Genomic DNA, 21,248 nt, shown 5'->3' with positions numbered 1-21,248 from the left:
GAAAATGTAATTCATCCCTATTCAGTAAACATTGATTAGATTGGGCTATTTGAACTGTTTTGAAATTACAGCTGTAGAAATCAATGCTTTCAAGTCAATGTATTGCATGTGTTCTTTTATGTTTGTGAATTTGTGAATGAGTGGAATGGGTTGTCAGAGTCAATTGTGAGTACTTTGTGCTGCTATGAGCCTTCAGACTCCTTGGAGGTGCCTGTATAATAATAATAATATGAAGGTTTTGAAAATGTAATTCATCCCTATTCAGTAAACATTGATTAGATTGGGCTATTTGAACTGTTTTGAAATTACAGCTGTAGAAATCAATGCTTTCAAGTCAATGTATTGCATGTGTTCTTTTATCTACGCTTGCCTGTTTTTCAAGATGAGATACTCCAGTGTTTGGAATGGTAACTCTGCCTACTTCTTTTTGGGACTGGCTAACTCACCTTTTATTGAAAGGTTTTTAGTCTGTATCCCACACAGGATTCAGACCCAGGTCTTTCTAGCTGAAGAGCCTAGGTTTTATTGACTGATCTTGATTAGACCACAAGGAGAGAAACTGCAAAACATATACAAAATAATAATAGTTATGAAAAATGAATTTTTTTTTTTTTAAATTTAAAAGTTTGAACTGGATTAAATTTTTAATAATGTTTCAGAAAGTTTGTTTTCCTTTCCTAATAGTTATTATTTTCTTGGACTCTTCTTTTAGGGAGTACAGTTAATTCAGTTGCGAATTAATCCACCAGCATGTGATCATCCTGAAAAAGAACTTCCTGTAGTAGCATTTATTCAGCTAGAGTATTATAATGGTATTCGTTTGGTTCAAAGTATACATGCATCTCTTGCTGCTCTTAGCAAAGTGATTCGTGGAACCATGCTTTTGAATAAAGATACTCATGATTTAGCTACTTCTTTATTACATCATGAGGTTTGTAGCTTTCTCTTCTTTAACCATCAAATCACAAATAATAATTAAAAAATAACTTTCTCATAAACTATCCCTTTCTCATTCATATAGGAATTGGAAGAAAATTTTTTTGTGAAGATCATTAACATGAAAGAGAGCCACATCACTTAGCATTGTAACTAATAAGCATTATTAAAGCTAATTTTTAGTTTGAAGTTATATATATTAAATTGTATAGTCATCTAATTCTTTGTTTTATTTTTATATTTCCTTTAGACGCCTACAGTTTGGCAGAAAATGTGGATTGGACCTGAAGACCCATTGCAGTTTCTTCGTAATGTTATGAATAAAGCCCAAGCTGTTCAAAAATGGCTTCAACAAGCTGAATCTGGCCATCTGCTAAATAATCCTTTAGATTTATCTGAATTATTCCACCCTGATACATTTTTGAATGCTCTAAGACAACAAACAGCAAGGTTTGTTTTGATTTTTAAATCCCACATCTATTAGTAATTTTATCACTGCATTTAATAGGGAAAGTTTCTAAACAGTAAATGATTTGTTATTAACATATTCATTTTTATGAAATAGATAATTTTAGGCCATCTTAAACGACCAACACACCTACCAAAAAATCCAATGATCCTACCCCTAACCTCATAAAACAAATAAACAGCACCCTACACACCTTAAAAAGTCAAAACAAAATAGATAAAACCACAATGAGACACACAACCCTCCCCCCCACACTACACGCACCCCCTATATGTTCAGGAACATCAAAACCCACAAAGACGGTTATCCGATACGATCCATAGTCTCCTACAAGAACACCACCATAGCTCCTTTATCAAAATTTGTTGCCAAACTCATCAAACCACTACTAACAACGTCTATCTGCATGATCAAAAATACGGACGACCTATTCTGGAAAATAAATAACACTACTCCATCCCACGATGACATTCTCGCCTCAGTAGATGCAACTTCATTATACACCAACGTGGATGTCCCCAGAACATTAGACATCGTACACACACACTACTCACTGAGGACCACACACACACACACACACACACACACACACGCACGCACAAAATTAACACCAAATGACATCATTAGCTTGATCAAACCCACAATATCTGCCAACTTCTTTAAGTTCAATAACTCCTTATATGTTCAAATTTTCAGCTTCCCAATGGGCCAAAACATCAGTGGACAACTAGCAGAATTATTCCTGGCACACATTGAATCACTTCTACTCCCCCCCCCCCCCCCGGCATCACCTTTTATGGCAGATACGTAGACAATATTCTATGCATTGGCAAACCCTCACACATCTCTGCCTTACAAACATCCCTCAACTATTATAGCAACAGACTACAATTCACCATGGAAACAGAACAGAACAAATCCATCAATTTCTTAAACCTGACATTAATCAGAAGCAATAACAGGATAGCTACGAAGATATTCCACAAACCCACACATATCGGAAACTACCTCCATGTCAATTCATACGACCCATATTCCGTTAAAAAATCAGTCATCCTATCACAATTTATCAATGTGTACAAATTTTCAACCAACAGCAATTATCTTAACACGGAACTAAAGTATTTAACACAGGTTTTCAAAAATCGCAACTACTCCCACACATCTAATAAATTACGCAAACAGTACGGCAAAATCCCGTCATAACAATAATACAACCAAAACAGACTTCCCGACACATATGGTCATCAAATTGCCATACATCCAAAACACATACAAAGCCTACAAATACATTTTCAAAAACACGGACTATAAGCTAGTATTCACCACGAACCAAAAATTAGCAACTCTCCTAAAACCTACTAAATTTCTCGCTCACAAAGAAATATTCGAACACCAAATTTCCTTGTCAAAAAGACTGTGACATCACCTACACTGGCTCTACTATTAGGTCTTTATGGACTAGACTACAATAGCACTTCAGGGATTGCAATATTCCCATTCCGGAATATCTGGAAAAAAGCATCGCAACATCAAAAAGAAAAATAAAACACAGAGTACAGGGAAGACAAAAATTGCAGCTCACGTCCTTGAACTAAAACATATCCCCCAAATCGACAAGGCCATAATCATAGACAAACAAGACAACGAAACAATGCTTAGAATATCCGAAACTATGGCCATAAAATGCGATGAAAATTCTATCAACGTCCACCGCCCCTACCTAATTTCCAAATGTTGGACGATCCAGAACTTACAAATTAAGCCACGCCTCCGGCCATATAGCGACCACAAATGCCCTTATTTGGCAGATGCAACTTGTAGCCTTGGCATAGCACTACACTCATTCCAACAAAGTTCCAATGACTGTCAGACGACTGAAACGGTCTACACCCCATTAACCCCCGTCCCAATTTCCACATAAGTATACCCTTCCCCTTCGTTTCCCCCCATCCTCCTCCTCCCCCACAAAAATGCAGCCCTAAACAAAATAATATATATATATATATTATTAATAGTAACCCGGGTTTCCAAACTTATTTCCACAACAAAACACACCCCAACATTCCCCCCTCCCCGTTTATAAACAACCTTCAGCAGGATCATGGAATTGGAAGGCATCGTAGAATCAAAAAGGTATGTACAAAATTTTCCACCTCTTTTATTCTGCCATAATTGCCTTCTATATGCACCCATAATGCCCTAAAAAAATATATATATATATACACACACCCCTTTTTTGAGTAATGATGGCCAACGTACTTAAATAAGGGACACTCCTAAACAAAAACAGGCTATAATAGCCGTAATTATATTAATAGTGTTTAAGAGGAGTAACATGGGAATTTTCCCAGAAACTATACTTAATTTTAGTAGCATTATTATTGAATCGCCAGCTGCTCTAGATGAACAGCATTCTGATGTACACTGGGTCAGTGTACATCAGAATTGGATAGTTTTCACAGACAGTCTCCAAAGTTTTGAGTTATCACCAGCCTTTTGTTCTGTGCATTATCGTGTGGTCACTTAAGGGTTTAATAATGGAGTCAGAGCTATGTGACTGGGAAACTGCTATACAGTCTATAAGAAATGTTGAGACTAATTAGAACTTCTGACGCAGTGTACATTTCTAACCTTCCCATAGTGCCTCTATTGGTAGCTATTTGGTTACTGATCAAATGAGGATAGCTTTGCATTTGAGACTTAACTTACCAAACTGTATTTTATATTCATTGAAAATTCATATTATGATATCACAAAAGAATTTGATATCGTACCAGCTTGGCCTACCCAGTTGTATAAGATGCCTGCAGTTTTCATTGGGGAACCAGGTCAAATAAGTCTGCTCTCGAAACATCTTCAGCAGGATTGAACATGGGGCACCATTAACATAAGAAGAATCAGTGAAAATAAGTGAATCTAGTAGAGAAGTTAGAGAAATACCATGTTGACATAATTGGTATAACCAAGAATAAGAAAAGTAAAATAGGTTAGATTTTTCTAAATAATGAATATAAGATGATTTATTCAGGCACTCGGAATCAGGAAAAGGAAGGAGTAGCTATAGTATTCAAGCCTCTGTTCAGTCGGTATAGGCAAAGTCCTTTGATCAGAAAGACCTGGGTTCGATTCCCATCAGTGACATGAGGAACCTTTATCTGGTCTCTTTTGATGTAAGGTGTATTAAATGGTCTCATATGGAGGTAGGGTTTTTTTTTCACCCGGAAACTCGAGTTTTTCATCCCCCAGAACATGCAAACTGGCCACGTGAACACATGCATCTACAGACATAGGACCTGCCAGGAGGCATAGAGCTAACCATCTTATCCTCAAATACAGTTGCGGTTACAAGAATATATACCTCGACACCGTAATAGGTAGAATAGAGAAGGATTAAGAAAGAAAGCTTTTGTATTCAATATTGCACACAAAAAGAAACTTGAATGGGAGCCAGTTTTAAGAAAAGTAACACAAGCAAATTTCAAAATGGCAAATTGAATAATGAACTGCATACATTTCTCCATTGAGGATTCTGGTAGGGAAAGTTTTCAGGTCATTGGAGAGGAGCTGATATAAATAAAAAGGAAAACTTATTCTTGATGGAGACTTAAGCAACAAAGAATGAAATGAATCCTCATATGAAATTATATTTGAAGGAAATTTGGAGAAAAGGACTCTCACTATAGCAAACACAATTATCAAACATACTCAGTTTAATAAACTGCTGAAAATTCCTGACCAAAACCTACAGGCATTATTTTACATTGAAAGAAATTCACTGTAACAAACTATTCTTGTGTTCCTTATGGGTTTGCTATGGTAAGAGTTGACTGTAACTTTTAGATAGCTGTTAAAAACATGGACTAGTCAATACATTTAACACCACATTCCAACGTAAAAATGTTCATCAATTCACAGAGAACACATATAAAACAAGAAAGGTATTGTCAGTGATATTCTCATTGAGAGTGGATTGGAAATAGAAACTGACCGACCTAATGTTGAGCAAGATAAAAAATTAATAGCCCATTGAAAATAAAAAGAATAATGAATCCAAGCCAAAAAAATTCTCAAATATTAATCCCAAACTGAATTAGAGAAAAACAAAAGAGTTTGAAAGCAAAAACCAAATTTCAGAGAGTGAGAGGTAGAAATCTGTAGTAAACATTGCTTCAGCCAGAAAATATGCCATGATGATGATGTATGCAAAGGTATAGAATTGAGAGTTACAGTTAGACACAGGAAGTTATAGAAACAGTTCATGATGGAAGCTCATATACAAGTTACTGACTATTATTATTATTACTACGTGACACCTCCAAGGAGCTCAAAGACTCATCGAAGAAGGGCACCTAAAAATAGAACTCTCTACAACTCTCCGTTCCACCACTCAATCCAAAAACTACAGCATACCACAAATACCATTATCATCATCATCATCATCATTTACACCACTAGTATTTTCAACAACAATCACAAACATCCATGCCCACAGCACTCCTCAAGAATATAGAGAAAAATATAAGAAAACTAAATTATAAGTAAAAATGTAACAAAACAAAAGCCTTGGTATAATTTTTTTAAAGAATACAGATGATCAATATCGTGAAAGTATAAAATGCTTTGTGGGCTATAACAGACTTTGAAGTGTAGGAAACAGGATCACAAGAGGAATCAGAGATCAAATAAATCACACGAAAACTTAAGGATATTCTAACTGTCTGGCATAAATACTTTCAAAATTTATAAATTATTATTATTATTATTATCCCAAGACCCCATGGAATCAAAGACTCATCTAGGAGATCCTTTTATCATACACACAGCTCATCATACTGCACCTTAAACATACTCAAATTCTCTGCAGACATCACTCTCTCAAGCAAAGCATTCTAATCATTCCCAACTTTGCATGCAAAAAACTGCTTCTCACTCCCTTATTCACACCCTCCTTATATATCTTTTTTTAATTTCATATGGAGGGTTTCCCCTTTTCCTCCCCTGTCCCTTAGGATGGGTGGAGCCCTCCTAAAGAGGGATTAAGTACGTATTTTATGACTGTAGATCAGTCATAAAACTGGAGTTTTTTCCTAGTAGTTTTGGAAACTCATAGGAGACTGGCTAACTCACCTTTAGTCAAAAGAGATCAGATAAAAGTTCCTCACATCATGGACGGGAATCGAACCAAGGTCTTTCTGACCAAAGGACTTCGTCTATACCGACTGAGCTACGGAAGCTCTACACTCCTTATATAGCTTACAGGGATGACTTCTGGTTGTCTCCTGATCTCCCACCATTTTCTGTAAAACCTCTTCAACACTGATCCTATAACAACCCCTTACTAACTTGTAGGTCTTTATCATAATACCCTCTCGTACTCCTATCCACTAGACTCCGTAAATTGCATCTTCTCAATCTTTCCTCATATTCAACATTCTAGAGATGAGAAACTACCTTAATCATTCGCTTCTGGACACTTTCCAACATCTCTTTGTTCTTTTGAAAACCAGGTGACCAAATCTGTGCGCAGTAGTCCATGTGTGTGGCCTAATCAGAGACTTATACAATTGAACAAGAATCTCCTTATTTCTACAAGTCAGTGTCCTTCGCATCAGTCCCAGAATTTGTTGTGTTGTTCTCACAATTTTTGTAATGTGTCCTCTAAATTTTAGATCCTTGACGACCATCACCCCAAAATCTCTTATTTCTTCCACTTCCAACAATAAGGTCAGCAATAAAAAGACAAAAACAATGAAAATAGGTAGAATCATTGAAAATGTCAACTGTGTTGTGAATGGAGAACCTGTGGAACAAGTAAAACATTTCAGCTATTTAGGCACGATTTTTACTGAAGATGGTAAATTAAATATAGAAATAGAGAACAGAATCAGCAAAGCTGGTATGGTGAGAAGTCAATTGAATAAATTCATATGGAATAAGAGAGAAATTAGTCGGAACACTAAATTAGCTATATACAAGACAGTGTTCAAACCAGTTTTAACTTATGGATCTGAGAGCTGGGTCAGAAGTAAAACACTTGACCAAAGACTAGAGACCACAGATATGAGAGTCCTGAGAAAGATTATAGGCATGAACAGATGGCATCAATGGCAATATCATATTAAAAACGAGGATATTAGGAAAGAACTTGACATTGTCAGCATCCAGGAATGCATTAGCAGAGCTAATCTCAGGTGGTATGGTCACTTAAACAGAATGGGCGAGGAAAGATTAGCAAAACAAATGTTCTCTGCCAGGTTGGCAGCAAAACAACCCAGAGGAAGACCAAGATATAGGTGGATTGATACGGTACAAAGTGCCTTAGACGATAGAAATATAAGATCTGATAATGTTGGAGTCTTGACAAGTAACAGACTGATTTGGAGGAAAATTGTAGATAGGAAATTAATAATGATGTAATTTTTTTCATGTAGTACTATCATATCCTGTACACCCCTTGAGGGTACATGGGGAATTTGATGATGATGATCCAACAATATATCACCACCAAGCATAAATTCTACATCCCATCTTTATTTCCCAAATTTTAAAACCTTACATTTTGCAACATTGAACTTGCATCTTCATTCCCATTCCCATTCACTCAATTTATTCAAGTCTTCTTGTAAGGCCACAACATCTTCTCTATTCTTCATAATTCATCAAACTTTGCATCATCTGCAAACAACTGAACAACCCCATCCAAACTCTTGCCAATATCATTAACATACAGGTTAAACAGCAATAGCCCTAAAACAGACCTCTGAGGCACACAACTAGTAACTTTCTTCTTCTGGGATATTATTCCCCCATTAGCAACTTGCTGATACATATCAGATAGCCAGTCTCTGATCCCATGCACTAATGTAATATTCAATCCCATCTGCTCTAATTTGACTATCAACTTATCAAGTGGTAATCTATCAAAAGCCTTTGCAAAATCTAAGTATACTACTGTGTATCTCTCTCTCTCTCTCTCTCCCCTCTGTCCAAGGAAGTCATCACCTTATTGTAATAAGTAAGCAGATAAGTGAGGTGCTGTGGGAAAGTTGTTGGAGAAGCTGGTGAGAATCAGAAGTGAGTTGAAAAATAATGGTATTATCTTTGATAGACAGCAAGGATTCAACTCAATTCTGTTCTCACCAGCTTCTCCAACATCTTACCCACAACACCTCACACACAGATAGGCCCGTAATTTGATGCTGGAGTTCTATCACCATTCTTATGAAGCGACACAATCTTGCCCTCCTTCCACTCCTTTGGAACTTGACCAATTGCAAAACTCATATTAAAAAAACGTGTCAAAGCAGATGTTGACTCCCTGGCACATTCCTTCAGAATACGCAGTGATATATTATCAAGTCCCACTGCCTTATTAACATCAAATTTGTTCATTTCCCCATAAACCTCTTGCTCACTTATAGTCGGTTTCTCCTCTCCATCATCAAATGCTCTCAATCTCTCCATAATGTCACATTCACAAGAATGAAAGACCTTTATGAACTGCTCATTAAGTATCTCCACTATATCTTCCACAGTATTTCTCCAATCAGTGATATCCTTCCATAATCAATTTTTTTTTATTGGCTACATATCGAAAGAACTCTCTAAGATTCTTTTTGGCTTTATTGGATAACTGTTGCTTATACTTCACTTTTGCCACCCTTACCAACCAAGTCACTCTCCTTGCCTGGTCTTTGTAATTCCCATTGAATTGGTTATTACCACTTCTCTTATGCTGTGTCCATAATACCTTTTTTTTCTCTGTATTGCATGCTTAATCTCTTCATTCATCCATTGCACACCTACCTTATTTAGCCTTCTGACCCTTGGAATACATTTAGACATTGCTTCTACTAGATAGTTCTTGAATATCCCCAAGCTGGATTGATCTCTCTTTTTCAGCTGACTCCTCATTCCATGCTACACCTGCAAACTGTCTTCAGCTTTATAGTTTTATACATACCCTTTCCTCACACTGTTGGTAACCACCCAGGTCACTCTCACCAACTGGAGGATAATTTGACACCTCATTTATAATAACAACCTCTGATGAGATGATCAAATCCAAGACACTCAATCCTCATGTGCCCTTTGTTACATACTGTCTGAGGTAGTTGTCCATCAAAATCTCAAGAAACTCATTTTATTTACTTCCAGTTACTATGTCATCATCCCAGTCTGTATTGTTATAATTAAAATCACCCTTTTCTTATTTGCTTTGCTAATTAGATTATACATTTCATAGTCACTACCATCTACATTACCAATTCTATAACAACATACAATTGAGTATTTCATTCTATTCACCTTTATCTCACACCAGACTGCCTCAAAACACTGGCACTATTTTCCTCTTGCATGTCTACTTTGTATGGACATAACTCTTTCTCTATCATCAATAGCACTGCCCCTTCTTTTTATCCTTTCTCTCCCTACGAAACACATCATACCCTTCCATCTCTATTCCTGTCAGGATGTCATCCTCATCCAACCATGTCTCACTTATTCCGACAATTTTTTGGGTGAACTAACTCAATAAATGCAACCATTTCATTTACCTTGTTTCTTATACCTCATCTTTGTATACAAACATAACAACTCATTCCTGGATCTATAATAAGTTTCGCTGATATCACTTATTAGCCATGACTTCATACTTTCCTCGAGCCATTTCTTTTTCTCCTTATTCATCTTAGAACCTTCTTCAAATCCAACTTTTTCCCTTGATCCCAGGTCATCCACTTCCCTGTTTTGTCTACACATGCATTCACATCCACTTGAGGTATCTACCTTTCTCATGCTGTGTTCCTCTGTCCACCTTTAGCCTCCCCTTTCCCTATTTTCTTGCACACCTGTTCTCTCTATACTCATGCCACTCACTTCTTCATAACCACCTCTTCAATCTCTCCTGTCTTACTCTTCCATTTTTCACATCACTTCCCACTTGATTAGATTCATTCTCTGCACTCACTTCTTTACCTTCCAGTAGCAATCTCTCCAAGTGACACACAACAGAACCACTCAAATGCAGTCGATCGCTCCTATACAGTTCCCTTCATACTTCAAACTCATTCCACACATTAACAATCTGCACTCCTTTCTCCTCACACATTTCCACTAGCATCTCATTCATAATTACCATTCATTATTCATAACATATAATTCATAAGGCAGTAGATTTAAGCTGTGGTAAAAAAAAAAAAAAAGTATTTTTAAAGGTGTATAGTGTGACTTTTGTCACAAATTATGCTACATTTTTCTCAGTAATACAAGTGTTCTTTAGTGGTGCTGCTGCTTTTGGAATTTAGTTGTTGTTTATATTGTGTTATTTTTGGGTTACCAAGAAGGCAAATCAGATATAATTCGGATAACATCATATAATTCTTAAGGCAGTGGATTTGAGCTGTGGTAAAAAAAAAAAAAAAAAAAAAAAAATTCCAAAAGTGCTGCTTTTGGAATTTACAACTCTCAGGGGACCCTGTAACTACTAGAGAGCACGTCCCCTGGGTGGCGGATAGGGGAGTCCACCATGTATGTGTGTGTACATGCGCGTGCATGTGTGTATATATATACAGTATATATGGTGGGGTGGTCCGAATATACTGAATAAGGACTCGTGGATCAACAGGGCCATAAGGGGCAATCATCTTGATTGTAAGGGAAGCAGCACTCCCATGTATCCCTAGCTGGATCTATCCTCTCCTTCTTCTACTTTGAGGAAGACCCACTTACTTTAATCTTTCCTATAAGGCCTTATCAGCCAACTCTTCTTACTTTATGACCCTTGTGCTATTAGAGTACTCGAGGGCCATGGGGTCTTTTCATTTCTGGCCTTACAACTATGTCCTCTCTATTAACCTTACTATATTTCTTCTATAATCTAACCTTTCCCCTTCAATATACCCTATTCCTCCTATGGGTTTAAATTCGGAAGAAGGCGAGTTCAGAAGCCTTAAGGTAGCAGCCCTACCACTGAACTATTCCATCGTCAGGCTAGTCCCCTGACATGGAGAACATAACCTTACTTGTAAGCTGACAGAAAAAGATAATTGGATTGAATCTATGGGAAACGACCCTGGAATGGAAAAGGTAAAACGAAAATGGAAACGACAAAATATAATACACATAGCAAACTGGAATGTAAGAGGAATAGCATATAAAGAAATAGAATTAGACCAGTTATTAAATGAAAGAAATTTTAAAATAGCAGTAATCACTGAAACAAAAAAGAAATTAAAAGGAACTATGAGAACTGAAAATTTTAATGTGATATACAGTGGAGTCAACAGAGAGACCAAAGAGCACAAGCAGGAGTCATGATTTGGATTCATAACTCCCTTTTAAAACAGTTAAAACATTAAAATTATGGAATGAAAGAATAATAGAAGCTAGAATAAAAATAGATAGAGGCTATTTAACAATAATTTGTTTATATGCCCCAGAAGAAGGAAGAGAACAGGATAATATTGATTTTTATAATCAGCTACAAAACATATATAATAAAATAAATAAAAACGATTACATAATTTTAGCAGGAGACTTAAATGCAAGAATTGGAAACACGAAAATTAATAATAATATAGGAATACATGGAGAACACACTCTAAACAGAAATGGTAAAAAATTGATTGACTTTGTAGTTTATAATAACCTAAAAATAATGAATTCCTTCTATAAGCATAAAGACATATATAAATATACTTGGGCAGCAAGAGGATGGAAATCAATATTAGATTACTTCATATTAAATGAAAAGACATCAAAATTTTCACTAGATGTTAGAGTTCACAGAGGATATGAAATAAGCAGTGACCACTTCCTTGTTAAAATAAAATTAAGATTACCACCTAAATGGCTACAAGTAACAAGAACAGAAAGAAAAATTGAAACATTTGTTTATAAAACTAGACTATTGAATGACACAAATGTACAATGGCTATATGAACAAAGAATTAACCAGTATCTAGATAAAATAAAACAAAATGAAGAAATAGAAATAGAATGGCTTAATATAAAAACGATACTAAATGCAGCAGCAAATGAAAGCTTAGGAAAGACCAAAAAATTCAATAAAAGAAAAAAACTGAAGATCTGGGATGATACAATCAAAGAAATAATCAAAAAGAAAAAAGAAGCCTATCACAAATGGTTAAGCAGTAAAAGATTAGAAGATGAAATAGAATATAAAAGAATAAGAGCCATAGCTAAAAGAGAAGTCAGAAAAAGACATAGAGAATCATGGAATAAATTTGTTTCTAATTTAGAACATGATTTATATAAAATAAGACCCAATGTATATAAGATTTTGAAACACCTAAATGCAGATACCAAAGAAAACATAAAATTAAACACTGAATTGAAATTAGAAGAATTTCTAAATTACTACACAGAACTGTGGACAGACAAATATTTTAAAAAAGACAACTGGCAAACAATTAACGAAAATGAAAAGGAAATAACTGAAGAAGAATTAGAAATCAGCCTGAAAGAAACAAGAAACCGAAAATCACCTGGAGAAGATAAGCTAGGTTCAGAACTATATAAATACGCAGGAACAAGATTCAAAGGAAGATTCTTATTATTTTTAAATAAAATTAACTCAACTGGTATCCCCCCAATAGAATGGAAAAAAGCAATTGTGATTCCTATCTTTAAGAAAGGTAATAGAGATGACCCTAAAAACTATAGAGGTATCAGTATACTAAATTCATGTTACAAAATATACAGCACAATCTTAAATAACAAATTAATGAAATATTCCAAAAACTTTATTCTAGAGGTACAAAATGGATTTAGAAAAGAACGATCATGTATAGACCCAGCCTTTTGCCTAAAATTAATAATAGAGAAAAGAAGAGAATATAATTTAGAAACACATATTGCATTTATTGACTTTGAAAAAGCATTTGACAAAGTTAAAAGAAACATATTATTTAACATATTAAAAGAAAGACAAATACCAAATAATATCCTAAAAGCTGTCACAAGTATATATGAAAATAATCAAATACAAATAAGATTAAATCATGAGCTATCATATACAAGAGAGATAAACCAAGGGGTCCGACAGGGATGTCCCCTCTCAGCAACTCTTTTTTTTTTTTTTTAATATCTACTTAAATGAAATAATAGGGGTGCTTAAGGGTCAAAGCTGTATAACTGAGAGGAGACCTCCACATAGCCTTTAAAGGAATGCGGAGAACCGACCAGGGCTTCTGACCTAATGTCCAATCCTCACCTTCTCGTGGTGCACCCTGTTGGGTATCTACCTGGATACTGAACGAACGAGGATGGGCTGGCAATTTGGGATTTAGCCGACCAAATTGTATTCTTATTGGTTAAACCAAAATAAAAAATGATGGTATAACATGACAAAATTTCATGCCGGCTGGGGCGTCGCCCGGTTAAACAAGGCCCCCGTTGTTTTCGCCAGGGAACCAGGGCGAACAGCGAAAAGTCAGCTACTGGAACAAATCTGAAAACAAACCCCAACTCAACATCACCAGAGTTAAAGATCGGTACTATCAATAAGAAGCCTGAATGGCAAAGAAATGGAGCTAGCTGAGGAATTAGATAAGTACCAGATCGACATAATAGGGGTGACTGAAACAAAAAAGACCCAAACTGGTGAGATCTTTCTGAGCAATAAATACAAAATGTTATATTCAGGCAATGACAATCAAGGAAAAGAAGGAGTAGCCATAGTATTCAACACAAAATACGAGGCTAATCTTCTTGAATGGCAGTCAGTCTCAAGTAGAGTAATGTGGGCAAATATGAGAATGGGGAACTGGACAATGACACTTATTTGTGCCTATGGTCCCACAGAAGGCTCTACTAAGGTAGAAGTGGAGGAATTTTTTGAGGCTTTAGAAAAAGCAACTGACACAATGAAAAATGAAAAGTTGGTCCTTGTTGGAGATCTAAATAGCAGAGTAGGAAATGATTGTGAGACATACAAAAATATTTTGTGAAAATTTGTAGAAAAGAGCAAAGCTAATAATAATGGCAAATATCTGTTGGATTTCTGCTCAGGACATGGACTGGTTATTACTAACACCATGTTCCAACATAAAAATGTGCAAAAATTCACATGGAGAGAAGTGGCTAGGAATAAGAAAAGTCTCATTGACTATGTTATTGTTGATAGTGATGTTTTCTCCCTGGTGCAGGACACCAGAGTGTACAGAGGATTTGAAATTGGAAGTGATCACTATTTAGTCTTGAGCAGGATAAAATTAAATTTCATATTGAAAAGAATAACATGTAAGATAGTTTTAAAGCGAATAAAAGTTGAGCAGCTCTCAGATGTGAACTGTAGACTAAAATACAGAAATATTATTGAAAAGAAAATGAAAGAGTTTGAGAACAGGAATCAAACCTTGGAGATTCAGTGGCAAACTCTGAAGGAAACATTGATTGATTCTGCCAGAGAGGCATGTGGTGAGGTTGTGTGCAAGGATAAAAAAATCAGAACTCCCTGGTGGACACAGGAAGTTAAAGAGGCAGTGAAGGAAAAGAAGAAAGCATATCAAAAGTTCCTGACAAATAAGTCAGCTTTTACTCTTACAGAATACAGAGACAAATGTAAGAAAGCTAAACAGTGTGTAAAACTAGCTAAACAAAAGTCATGGGAGGACTTTGGCAAGAATATAGAAAATAAATATCAAGAAGGTGGCAAAATATTCTGGAGGTTGTTGAAGAAGCTTAGGAATGGAGGAAAGAGTGCTGTAAAAGGAATTAGACATGATAAAGGTGAAATGAAAACAGGAGAAAAAGATATCCTTGAAGTATGGAGTAATTACTTTGAAAAACTGCTAAATGAAACAAGCAGTGATGACAGCACAGTGATAAAAAACACTGACCAGGCATGCAGTCAGGAATACATATCCAAACGTGAAGTAGAAAAAGCCATCAAAGGCTTGAAATGTGGAAAGGCAGCAGGAGTAGATGATATTCGACCAGAAATGCTGAAGTATGGTGGTATAAGAGTCTTACAGTGGCTGCACTGCATAGTTCAGAAAGCCTGGACAGAGGGACGAATTCCCGATGATTGGAGTAGAGCTCTCATAGTACCCATATATAAAAAGGGAAATAAAACTGAATGTGCGAATTACAGAGGTATTTCCCTACTGAGTGTTCCTGGCAAGATCTGTGCAAGTATACTTGAGAAACGGTTGAGAAGAATTGTGGAAGAAAAGCTTGGTGAAGAACAAGCTGGATTCAGGCCAAATAGAGGCTGTCAGGACCAGATCTTCACTTTACGGCAAATAGTCGAGAAAGCATGGGAATATAACAAAGATCTGTATTTAAGTTTTGTCGATTTGAAAAGGCAAATGACAAGGTGCCAAGAGAGAAGCTATTCAATACGCTGCAGTTATATGGTGTCAATGGGGCATTATATCAAGCAATACTTAGTCTTTATTTGAGTTGTGAGTCAGCAGTTAGAATTGAAGGAAGTACAGGAAGATGGTTTAATGTTAAATCTGGTGTGAGACAAGGATGTACATTATCCCCTCTGTTATTCATTATCTATATGATCACATTATGAAGGAATGTGGTATTAAACCTGATATCAAAATTGGAGATGTTAATGTCAGCTCTTTGCTTTATGCAGATGATGTTATACTTCTAAATAAATCTGCTACAAGTCTGCAAGATTCTCTGACTAAATTGAATAGCTGTTGTAATAGATATGGTATGAAGGTCAGCAATAAAAAGACAAAGACAATGAAAATAGGCAGAATCATTGAAAATGTCAACTGTGTTGTGAATGGAGAACCTGTGGAACAAGTAAAACATTTCAGCTACTTAGGCACAATTTTTACTGAAGATGGTAAACTAAATATAGAAATAGACAACAGAATCAGCAAAGCTGGTATGGCGGGAAATCAATTGAATAAATTCATATGGAATAAGAAAGAAATTAGTCGGAACACTAAATTAGCTGTATACAAGACAGTGTTCAAACCAATTTTAACTTATGGATCTGAGAGCTGGGTCAGAAGTAAAACACTTGACCAAAGACTAGAGACCGCAGATATGAGAGTCCTGAGAAAGATTAGAGGCATGAACAGATGGCATCAATGGCAATATCATATTAAAAATGAGGATATTAGGAAAGAACTTGACATTGTCAGCATCCAGGAATGCGTTAGCAGAGCTAATCTCAGAGCTAATCACTTAAATAGAATAGGAGAGGAAAGATTAGCAAAACAAGTGTTCTCTGCCAGGTTGGCAGGAAAACGACCCAGAGGAAGACCAAGATATAGGTGGATTGATACGGTACAAAGTGCCTTAGACGATAGAAATATAAAATCTGATAATGTTGGAGTTTTGACAAGTAACAGACTGATTTGGAGGAAAATTGTAGATAGGAAGTTAGTAATGATGTAATTTTTCATGTAGTACTGTCATATCCTGTACACCCTTTGAGGGTACATGGCAGGAATTTGATGATGATGATGATGATGATGAAATAATAATAAAATGTAGTAAAAATTTACATCACGGAATTAAACTTTCACCTACAGTTAACTTAAACACTCTTCTCTTTGCAGACGACCAAATAATAATTACAAATTTTGATGATAACTTACAGAAAGCTATTTTAAATCTAAATGAGATATCCAAAGATTATGGTATGATAATATCAATGGAAAAATCAAAAACTATGGCCTTTAAAGGACAAGATCCAGCAAGAACTAAAGTAGTATTAGATAACAAGATCTTAGAACAGGTGAATTCATTTAACTACCTAGGATGTATGATCACTTTTGAAAATGATAAAGATATAAACATAAAAATTGCAAAATATTTAAAAATAGCAGGAGTAATTAACTCTATATTTAAACCAAACATAGTTCAAAAACTAACCAGGCTAAGAGTATACAATACATTAGCTCTACCGGTCTTAATGTATGGAAGCCAAATCTGGACAATAAAACTAAAAGACAAACAAAGATTAACAACAGCAGAAATGAAGTTTATGAGAAAAACTGCAAAGTATACCCTATTTGATCACAAAAGAAACGAAGATATTATGAAAGAATTAAACCAAGAACCAGTAATTGAAAAAATTAAAAAATATAAACATAGATGGATGGAACACGTTCAAAGAATGAAAACAGAAAGATTACCAAAACAAGCCTTAAAGTACAAGCCATTAGGAAAAAGAAAACCAGGACGTCCTCTTAAACGATTCAACAATGACTTCTAAGGCCGGAAAACAGGCCATACTAGGCCTAAATCTTTGATACGTATGATGATGATGATGTTTATATTGTGTTTTTTTTTGGGTTACCAAGAAGGCATTTTTTTTATTTTTGGGTTACCAAGAAGGCAAGATCAGAGTCGGACTCATCTGCGGTGGAAGAGAAGATAAGTTTTCATTATTTAGTATAGTTAAATATAATTTATGGTTATATTGAGTAAGTAAATTAGCTTACAGTAGAGCATATAACATAGTATTTAGAATTTAGGTGTAATAGTTCCATGGCACAATTTGAATGGTGGCGGCTGCCGCTGCTCCAATTACAAATGGCATGTCACCAAGTCCTCCCCCAAGGATTTTTTGGCATGTGGGACTTGTGGCATGTATGCAACCCAGCAGTTGGATATGTGGCTGGTGAGAGAAGGTGGAGTGCATATATGATGAAATGTTGGCAATATGTGGAATGCTTGAACGATTGTGAAGTTTTCGGAGATTTTCATGATTGGGAGGATGAATGGCGAGTAAGAGTGCCTAACTTGCAGAGAGAGATGAGCTGAAAGAGATGGTGGAATGTCACGGGAATGAGATGAGATTAGGCGAATGGAAGAGATAAATGCAAGGCGAATCAGAGTAGGAGTGAGAGAGACTTATGGGAATGATAGAAGACGAGAGAATAGAAAGAGTAGAAGAAAGGGAATGAGAGAGGAGTATGGGAATGATAGAAGAGAGGGAATGACAGAGAGATATGAAAATGATAGAAGAAGAGAGAATAGAAACAGCAGAAGAGAGGGAATGAGAGAGAGAGAGAGAGTGTTATGGAAATGATAGAATAGGAGAGAATGGAAACAGAGAGCGAGAGTGAATAAGAAGAATGCGCAGGAGTGCTGGAACCAGGGATACAGTAATGCCAGGACAACAGGTAAGCAGGAGAATGCAGAGTGAGAGAGTTAGAGGAGGAAGGGTGAGGGATGCAGGTGAGCAATCAAGGAACAGAGTGGTAAGAGCTGTGATGTATGGAGACTCGATGATTCATGGTGTGCAAGATAGAATGCCAGAGGAGTGTTTGCCTAGAGGAACAATAGAGAGTGTGGCTATGGCAATTAAGCAGGGTGGATGAGATGATTGTGATGGTGGATACGAATCACTTGAGAGGCAATGTAAATCACGTGGGGAGAGAGAGATCTGAGATTCTTGCTTAAGGTTGCATAAAAGAAAACACAGAGAGGAAAGATTGCGTGTGTTGCCAGGTATGATAGTGACGAGCTGAGCAGAAGAGCAGTAATAATGAATAACATAATAGCCAGAATGTGTCAGAACAGAGGATTGAAATATGTGGATGTTTGGAGAGCATTTGAGGATAGAAAGGAACTGTATGTGAGAGACCGCTTGCATTTGAACGAGGAAGGATGTAGGCATTTGGAGAGATTGCTATTTTCTGAACAAGTTAGTGTGTCAGTGCAGCGAACTAGAATTCCCAGGGTGGATGGTAGCAGGGGTGGCCTCTTGTGGGAATGGGAATTGGGACAACATCAGATAACACTGAGTAAAGTGAGTTCTGGAGGGGATAATGATAAGTATAGAAGCAGTGACATTTTTATGCTTTATACTAATGCCAGGAGTATCCAGAATAAAGGAGAGGAATTGGTGGCACTGATAGCATCAGCCTGGCCAAAGATTATTGGGATCTCTGAGACATAGTTGACAGAAGATGATATAATAACAGGAATTGAAGTAGCAGGGTACAGCATTTTTTGGCAAGATAGGAAGGGAAAAACCGGTGGATGAGTACTGCTTATGATAAGTGATGATTTATGTCCTCTAAGAGTGGAGGCTTTGGAAGGCAGTGACATTAATGGTTTTGAAAGCATATGGTGTGAAGTAGAGGTGGGCAAGACGGAATATTTAGTGGGGTGTTGCTACAAGCCAAAGTGCACAGAGGGTGGGGAGCAGGAGATGTTTAGGCAGTTGAACTTGGCAAATGCAAGAAGAATGATTGTTATGGGAGATTTTAACTACTGAGATTTCTAGAATTCCTGGTGGACAAATGTCTTAGGCAACATATAATAGAGGGAACAAGAGGTTCAAGAGTTTTGGATTTGGGCGTAGCATCAGAAGAGCTGATAATAACTGAAATGACATCCCCTCCCCCAGTTGGAGAGAGTGACCATGTGGTTTTGACTTGGAAGATGAATAGACATACAGGAGTATCAAAGAAAAGGGAACATATGTAGAATTATAAGGCAGGTGATTATAATAGTCTTACATATCAACTTGGAACAGTTCCATGGAAGGAGAAATTAGAAGGGCGAGATATCATTAGTGCTTAGGAAATTGTAACGGAATATTTATTATCATCAATAGTAAGCCGTATTCCGTGAGTGAAGAAGAGAACACAATTGGTATAAAGTGGATGACACAATATCAAACAGGAACTGCAGGTGAAAAAGAGATTATGGAAGAGAAATAAGGAGAGGGGTGGAGAGCAGATGCATGAAGAATATAAGATTCAGGCCAGGAGAGTGACTAGTATGGTGAGGAAGGCAAAACTGGAATATGAGAAGAGATTGGCATTAAGATCCAAAGAAAATCCTTGGGAATTTTTTAGCTATATGGCCAATAGGTAGGAGGAGAAATTATTGTGGAAGAATGACATTGTGAGATAAAAATGGGAACAGAGTGACTGATGCAGAGGACATAGTAGAGTTGTTCAATGAACACTTTATTGGAGTATTTCATCCTGGAAAAGTAAGCTTTAATACTATAGGGATAGGGCAGGTTTGAGGTTTTAGAGGTGCAAGAGGAGAGTGTGTTCCAAATACTGACTACTCTGGGTTTTCAGAAAATGTGCTAAAGAACTGACAGCTCCTTGTACCTGGCTTTTCAATGAAAGTCTGGCTGTAAGAGGGGTACCCAAGGAATGGAAGGAAGGTAAGATAGTGCCATTGCATGAGGGCAGTAGCAGACTGGAATTGTCTAATTATAGGCCAGTTTGTGTGTTATCAGTAGTTGTTAAGGTCTTGAAGAAATTAGTGAGGGACCATATACAGCGTTGGACAGATGAGGGTAATGTTATCTGTGAGAATCAACATGGATTTGTTAAAGCGTGCTCTTGCTTTATTAATATGATTGCCTTTTATAATAAAGTGACAAGAGCAGTTGATGAGGGCAAGGCATATACTGTGATTTTGTTTGGATTTTGCAAAGGCATTTAACCTGGTGCCACATTATAAGCTGATACTTAAGTTGCAGCACATTGGTTTAGATGTCAGGTTAGTCAAATGGATTCAGGATTGGCTATCTGATAGGTATCAGAGAGTTGTGTATGGTGGGGCAATATCAAGGAGGCAGAAGGTTATACAAGTGGGGTTCCACAGGGCTCAATGCTGAGACCTGTATTGTTTAACCTTTATATCACTGACATTGCTAATGGATTGCGAAGGTATATTCAGTTGTTTGCAGATGATGTGAAGCTGGGTAGGGTTATTAGTAATAGTGCAGTTGTGTCAGCCCTGCAAGAGGATTTAAATAAACTGGGCAGATGATCAAATGAATGGGGGATGTCGGTTTAATGCAGCAAAATGTAAAGTCTTGAAGTTTGGGATATGTCGATGGGAGGCTGCATACTTG

General features: G+C 36.5%; 1 protein-coding gene across 1 annotated transcript in view; it reads left to right on the top strand.

The window, feature by feature from the left end:
- Positions 1 to 21,248, top strand: part of btv (dynein cytoplasmic heavy chain beethoven) — a 1,245,321-nt gene that overhangs the window by 1,202,483 nt on the left and 21,590 nt on the right. Inside the window, exons 73-74 of the mRNA XM_090394552.1 lie at positions 713 to 931; positions 1,187 to 1,386. Coding sequence (XP_090250678.1) covers positions 713 to 931; positions 1,187 to 1,386 — 419 coding nt within the window. The remainder of the gene's footprint in view (positions 1 to 712; positions 932 to 1,186; positions 1,387 to 21,248) is intronic.

Source organism: Typopeltis vanoorti, chromosome 6 (genome assembly GCF_054136105.1).
Source record: "Typopeltis vanoorti isolate ZY-2024b chromosome 6, IOZ_Tvanoo_1.0, whole genome shotgun sequence".
NCBI classification, from domain to species: domain Eukaryota; kingdom Metazoa; phylum Arthropoda; class Arachnida; order Uropygi; family Thelyphonidae; genus Typopeltis; species Typopeltis vanoorti.
The sequence above is the reverse complement of the archived record's forward strand: the minus strand, read 5'-3'. Positions and strand labels throughout refer to the sequence as shown.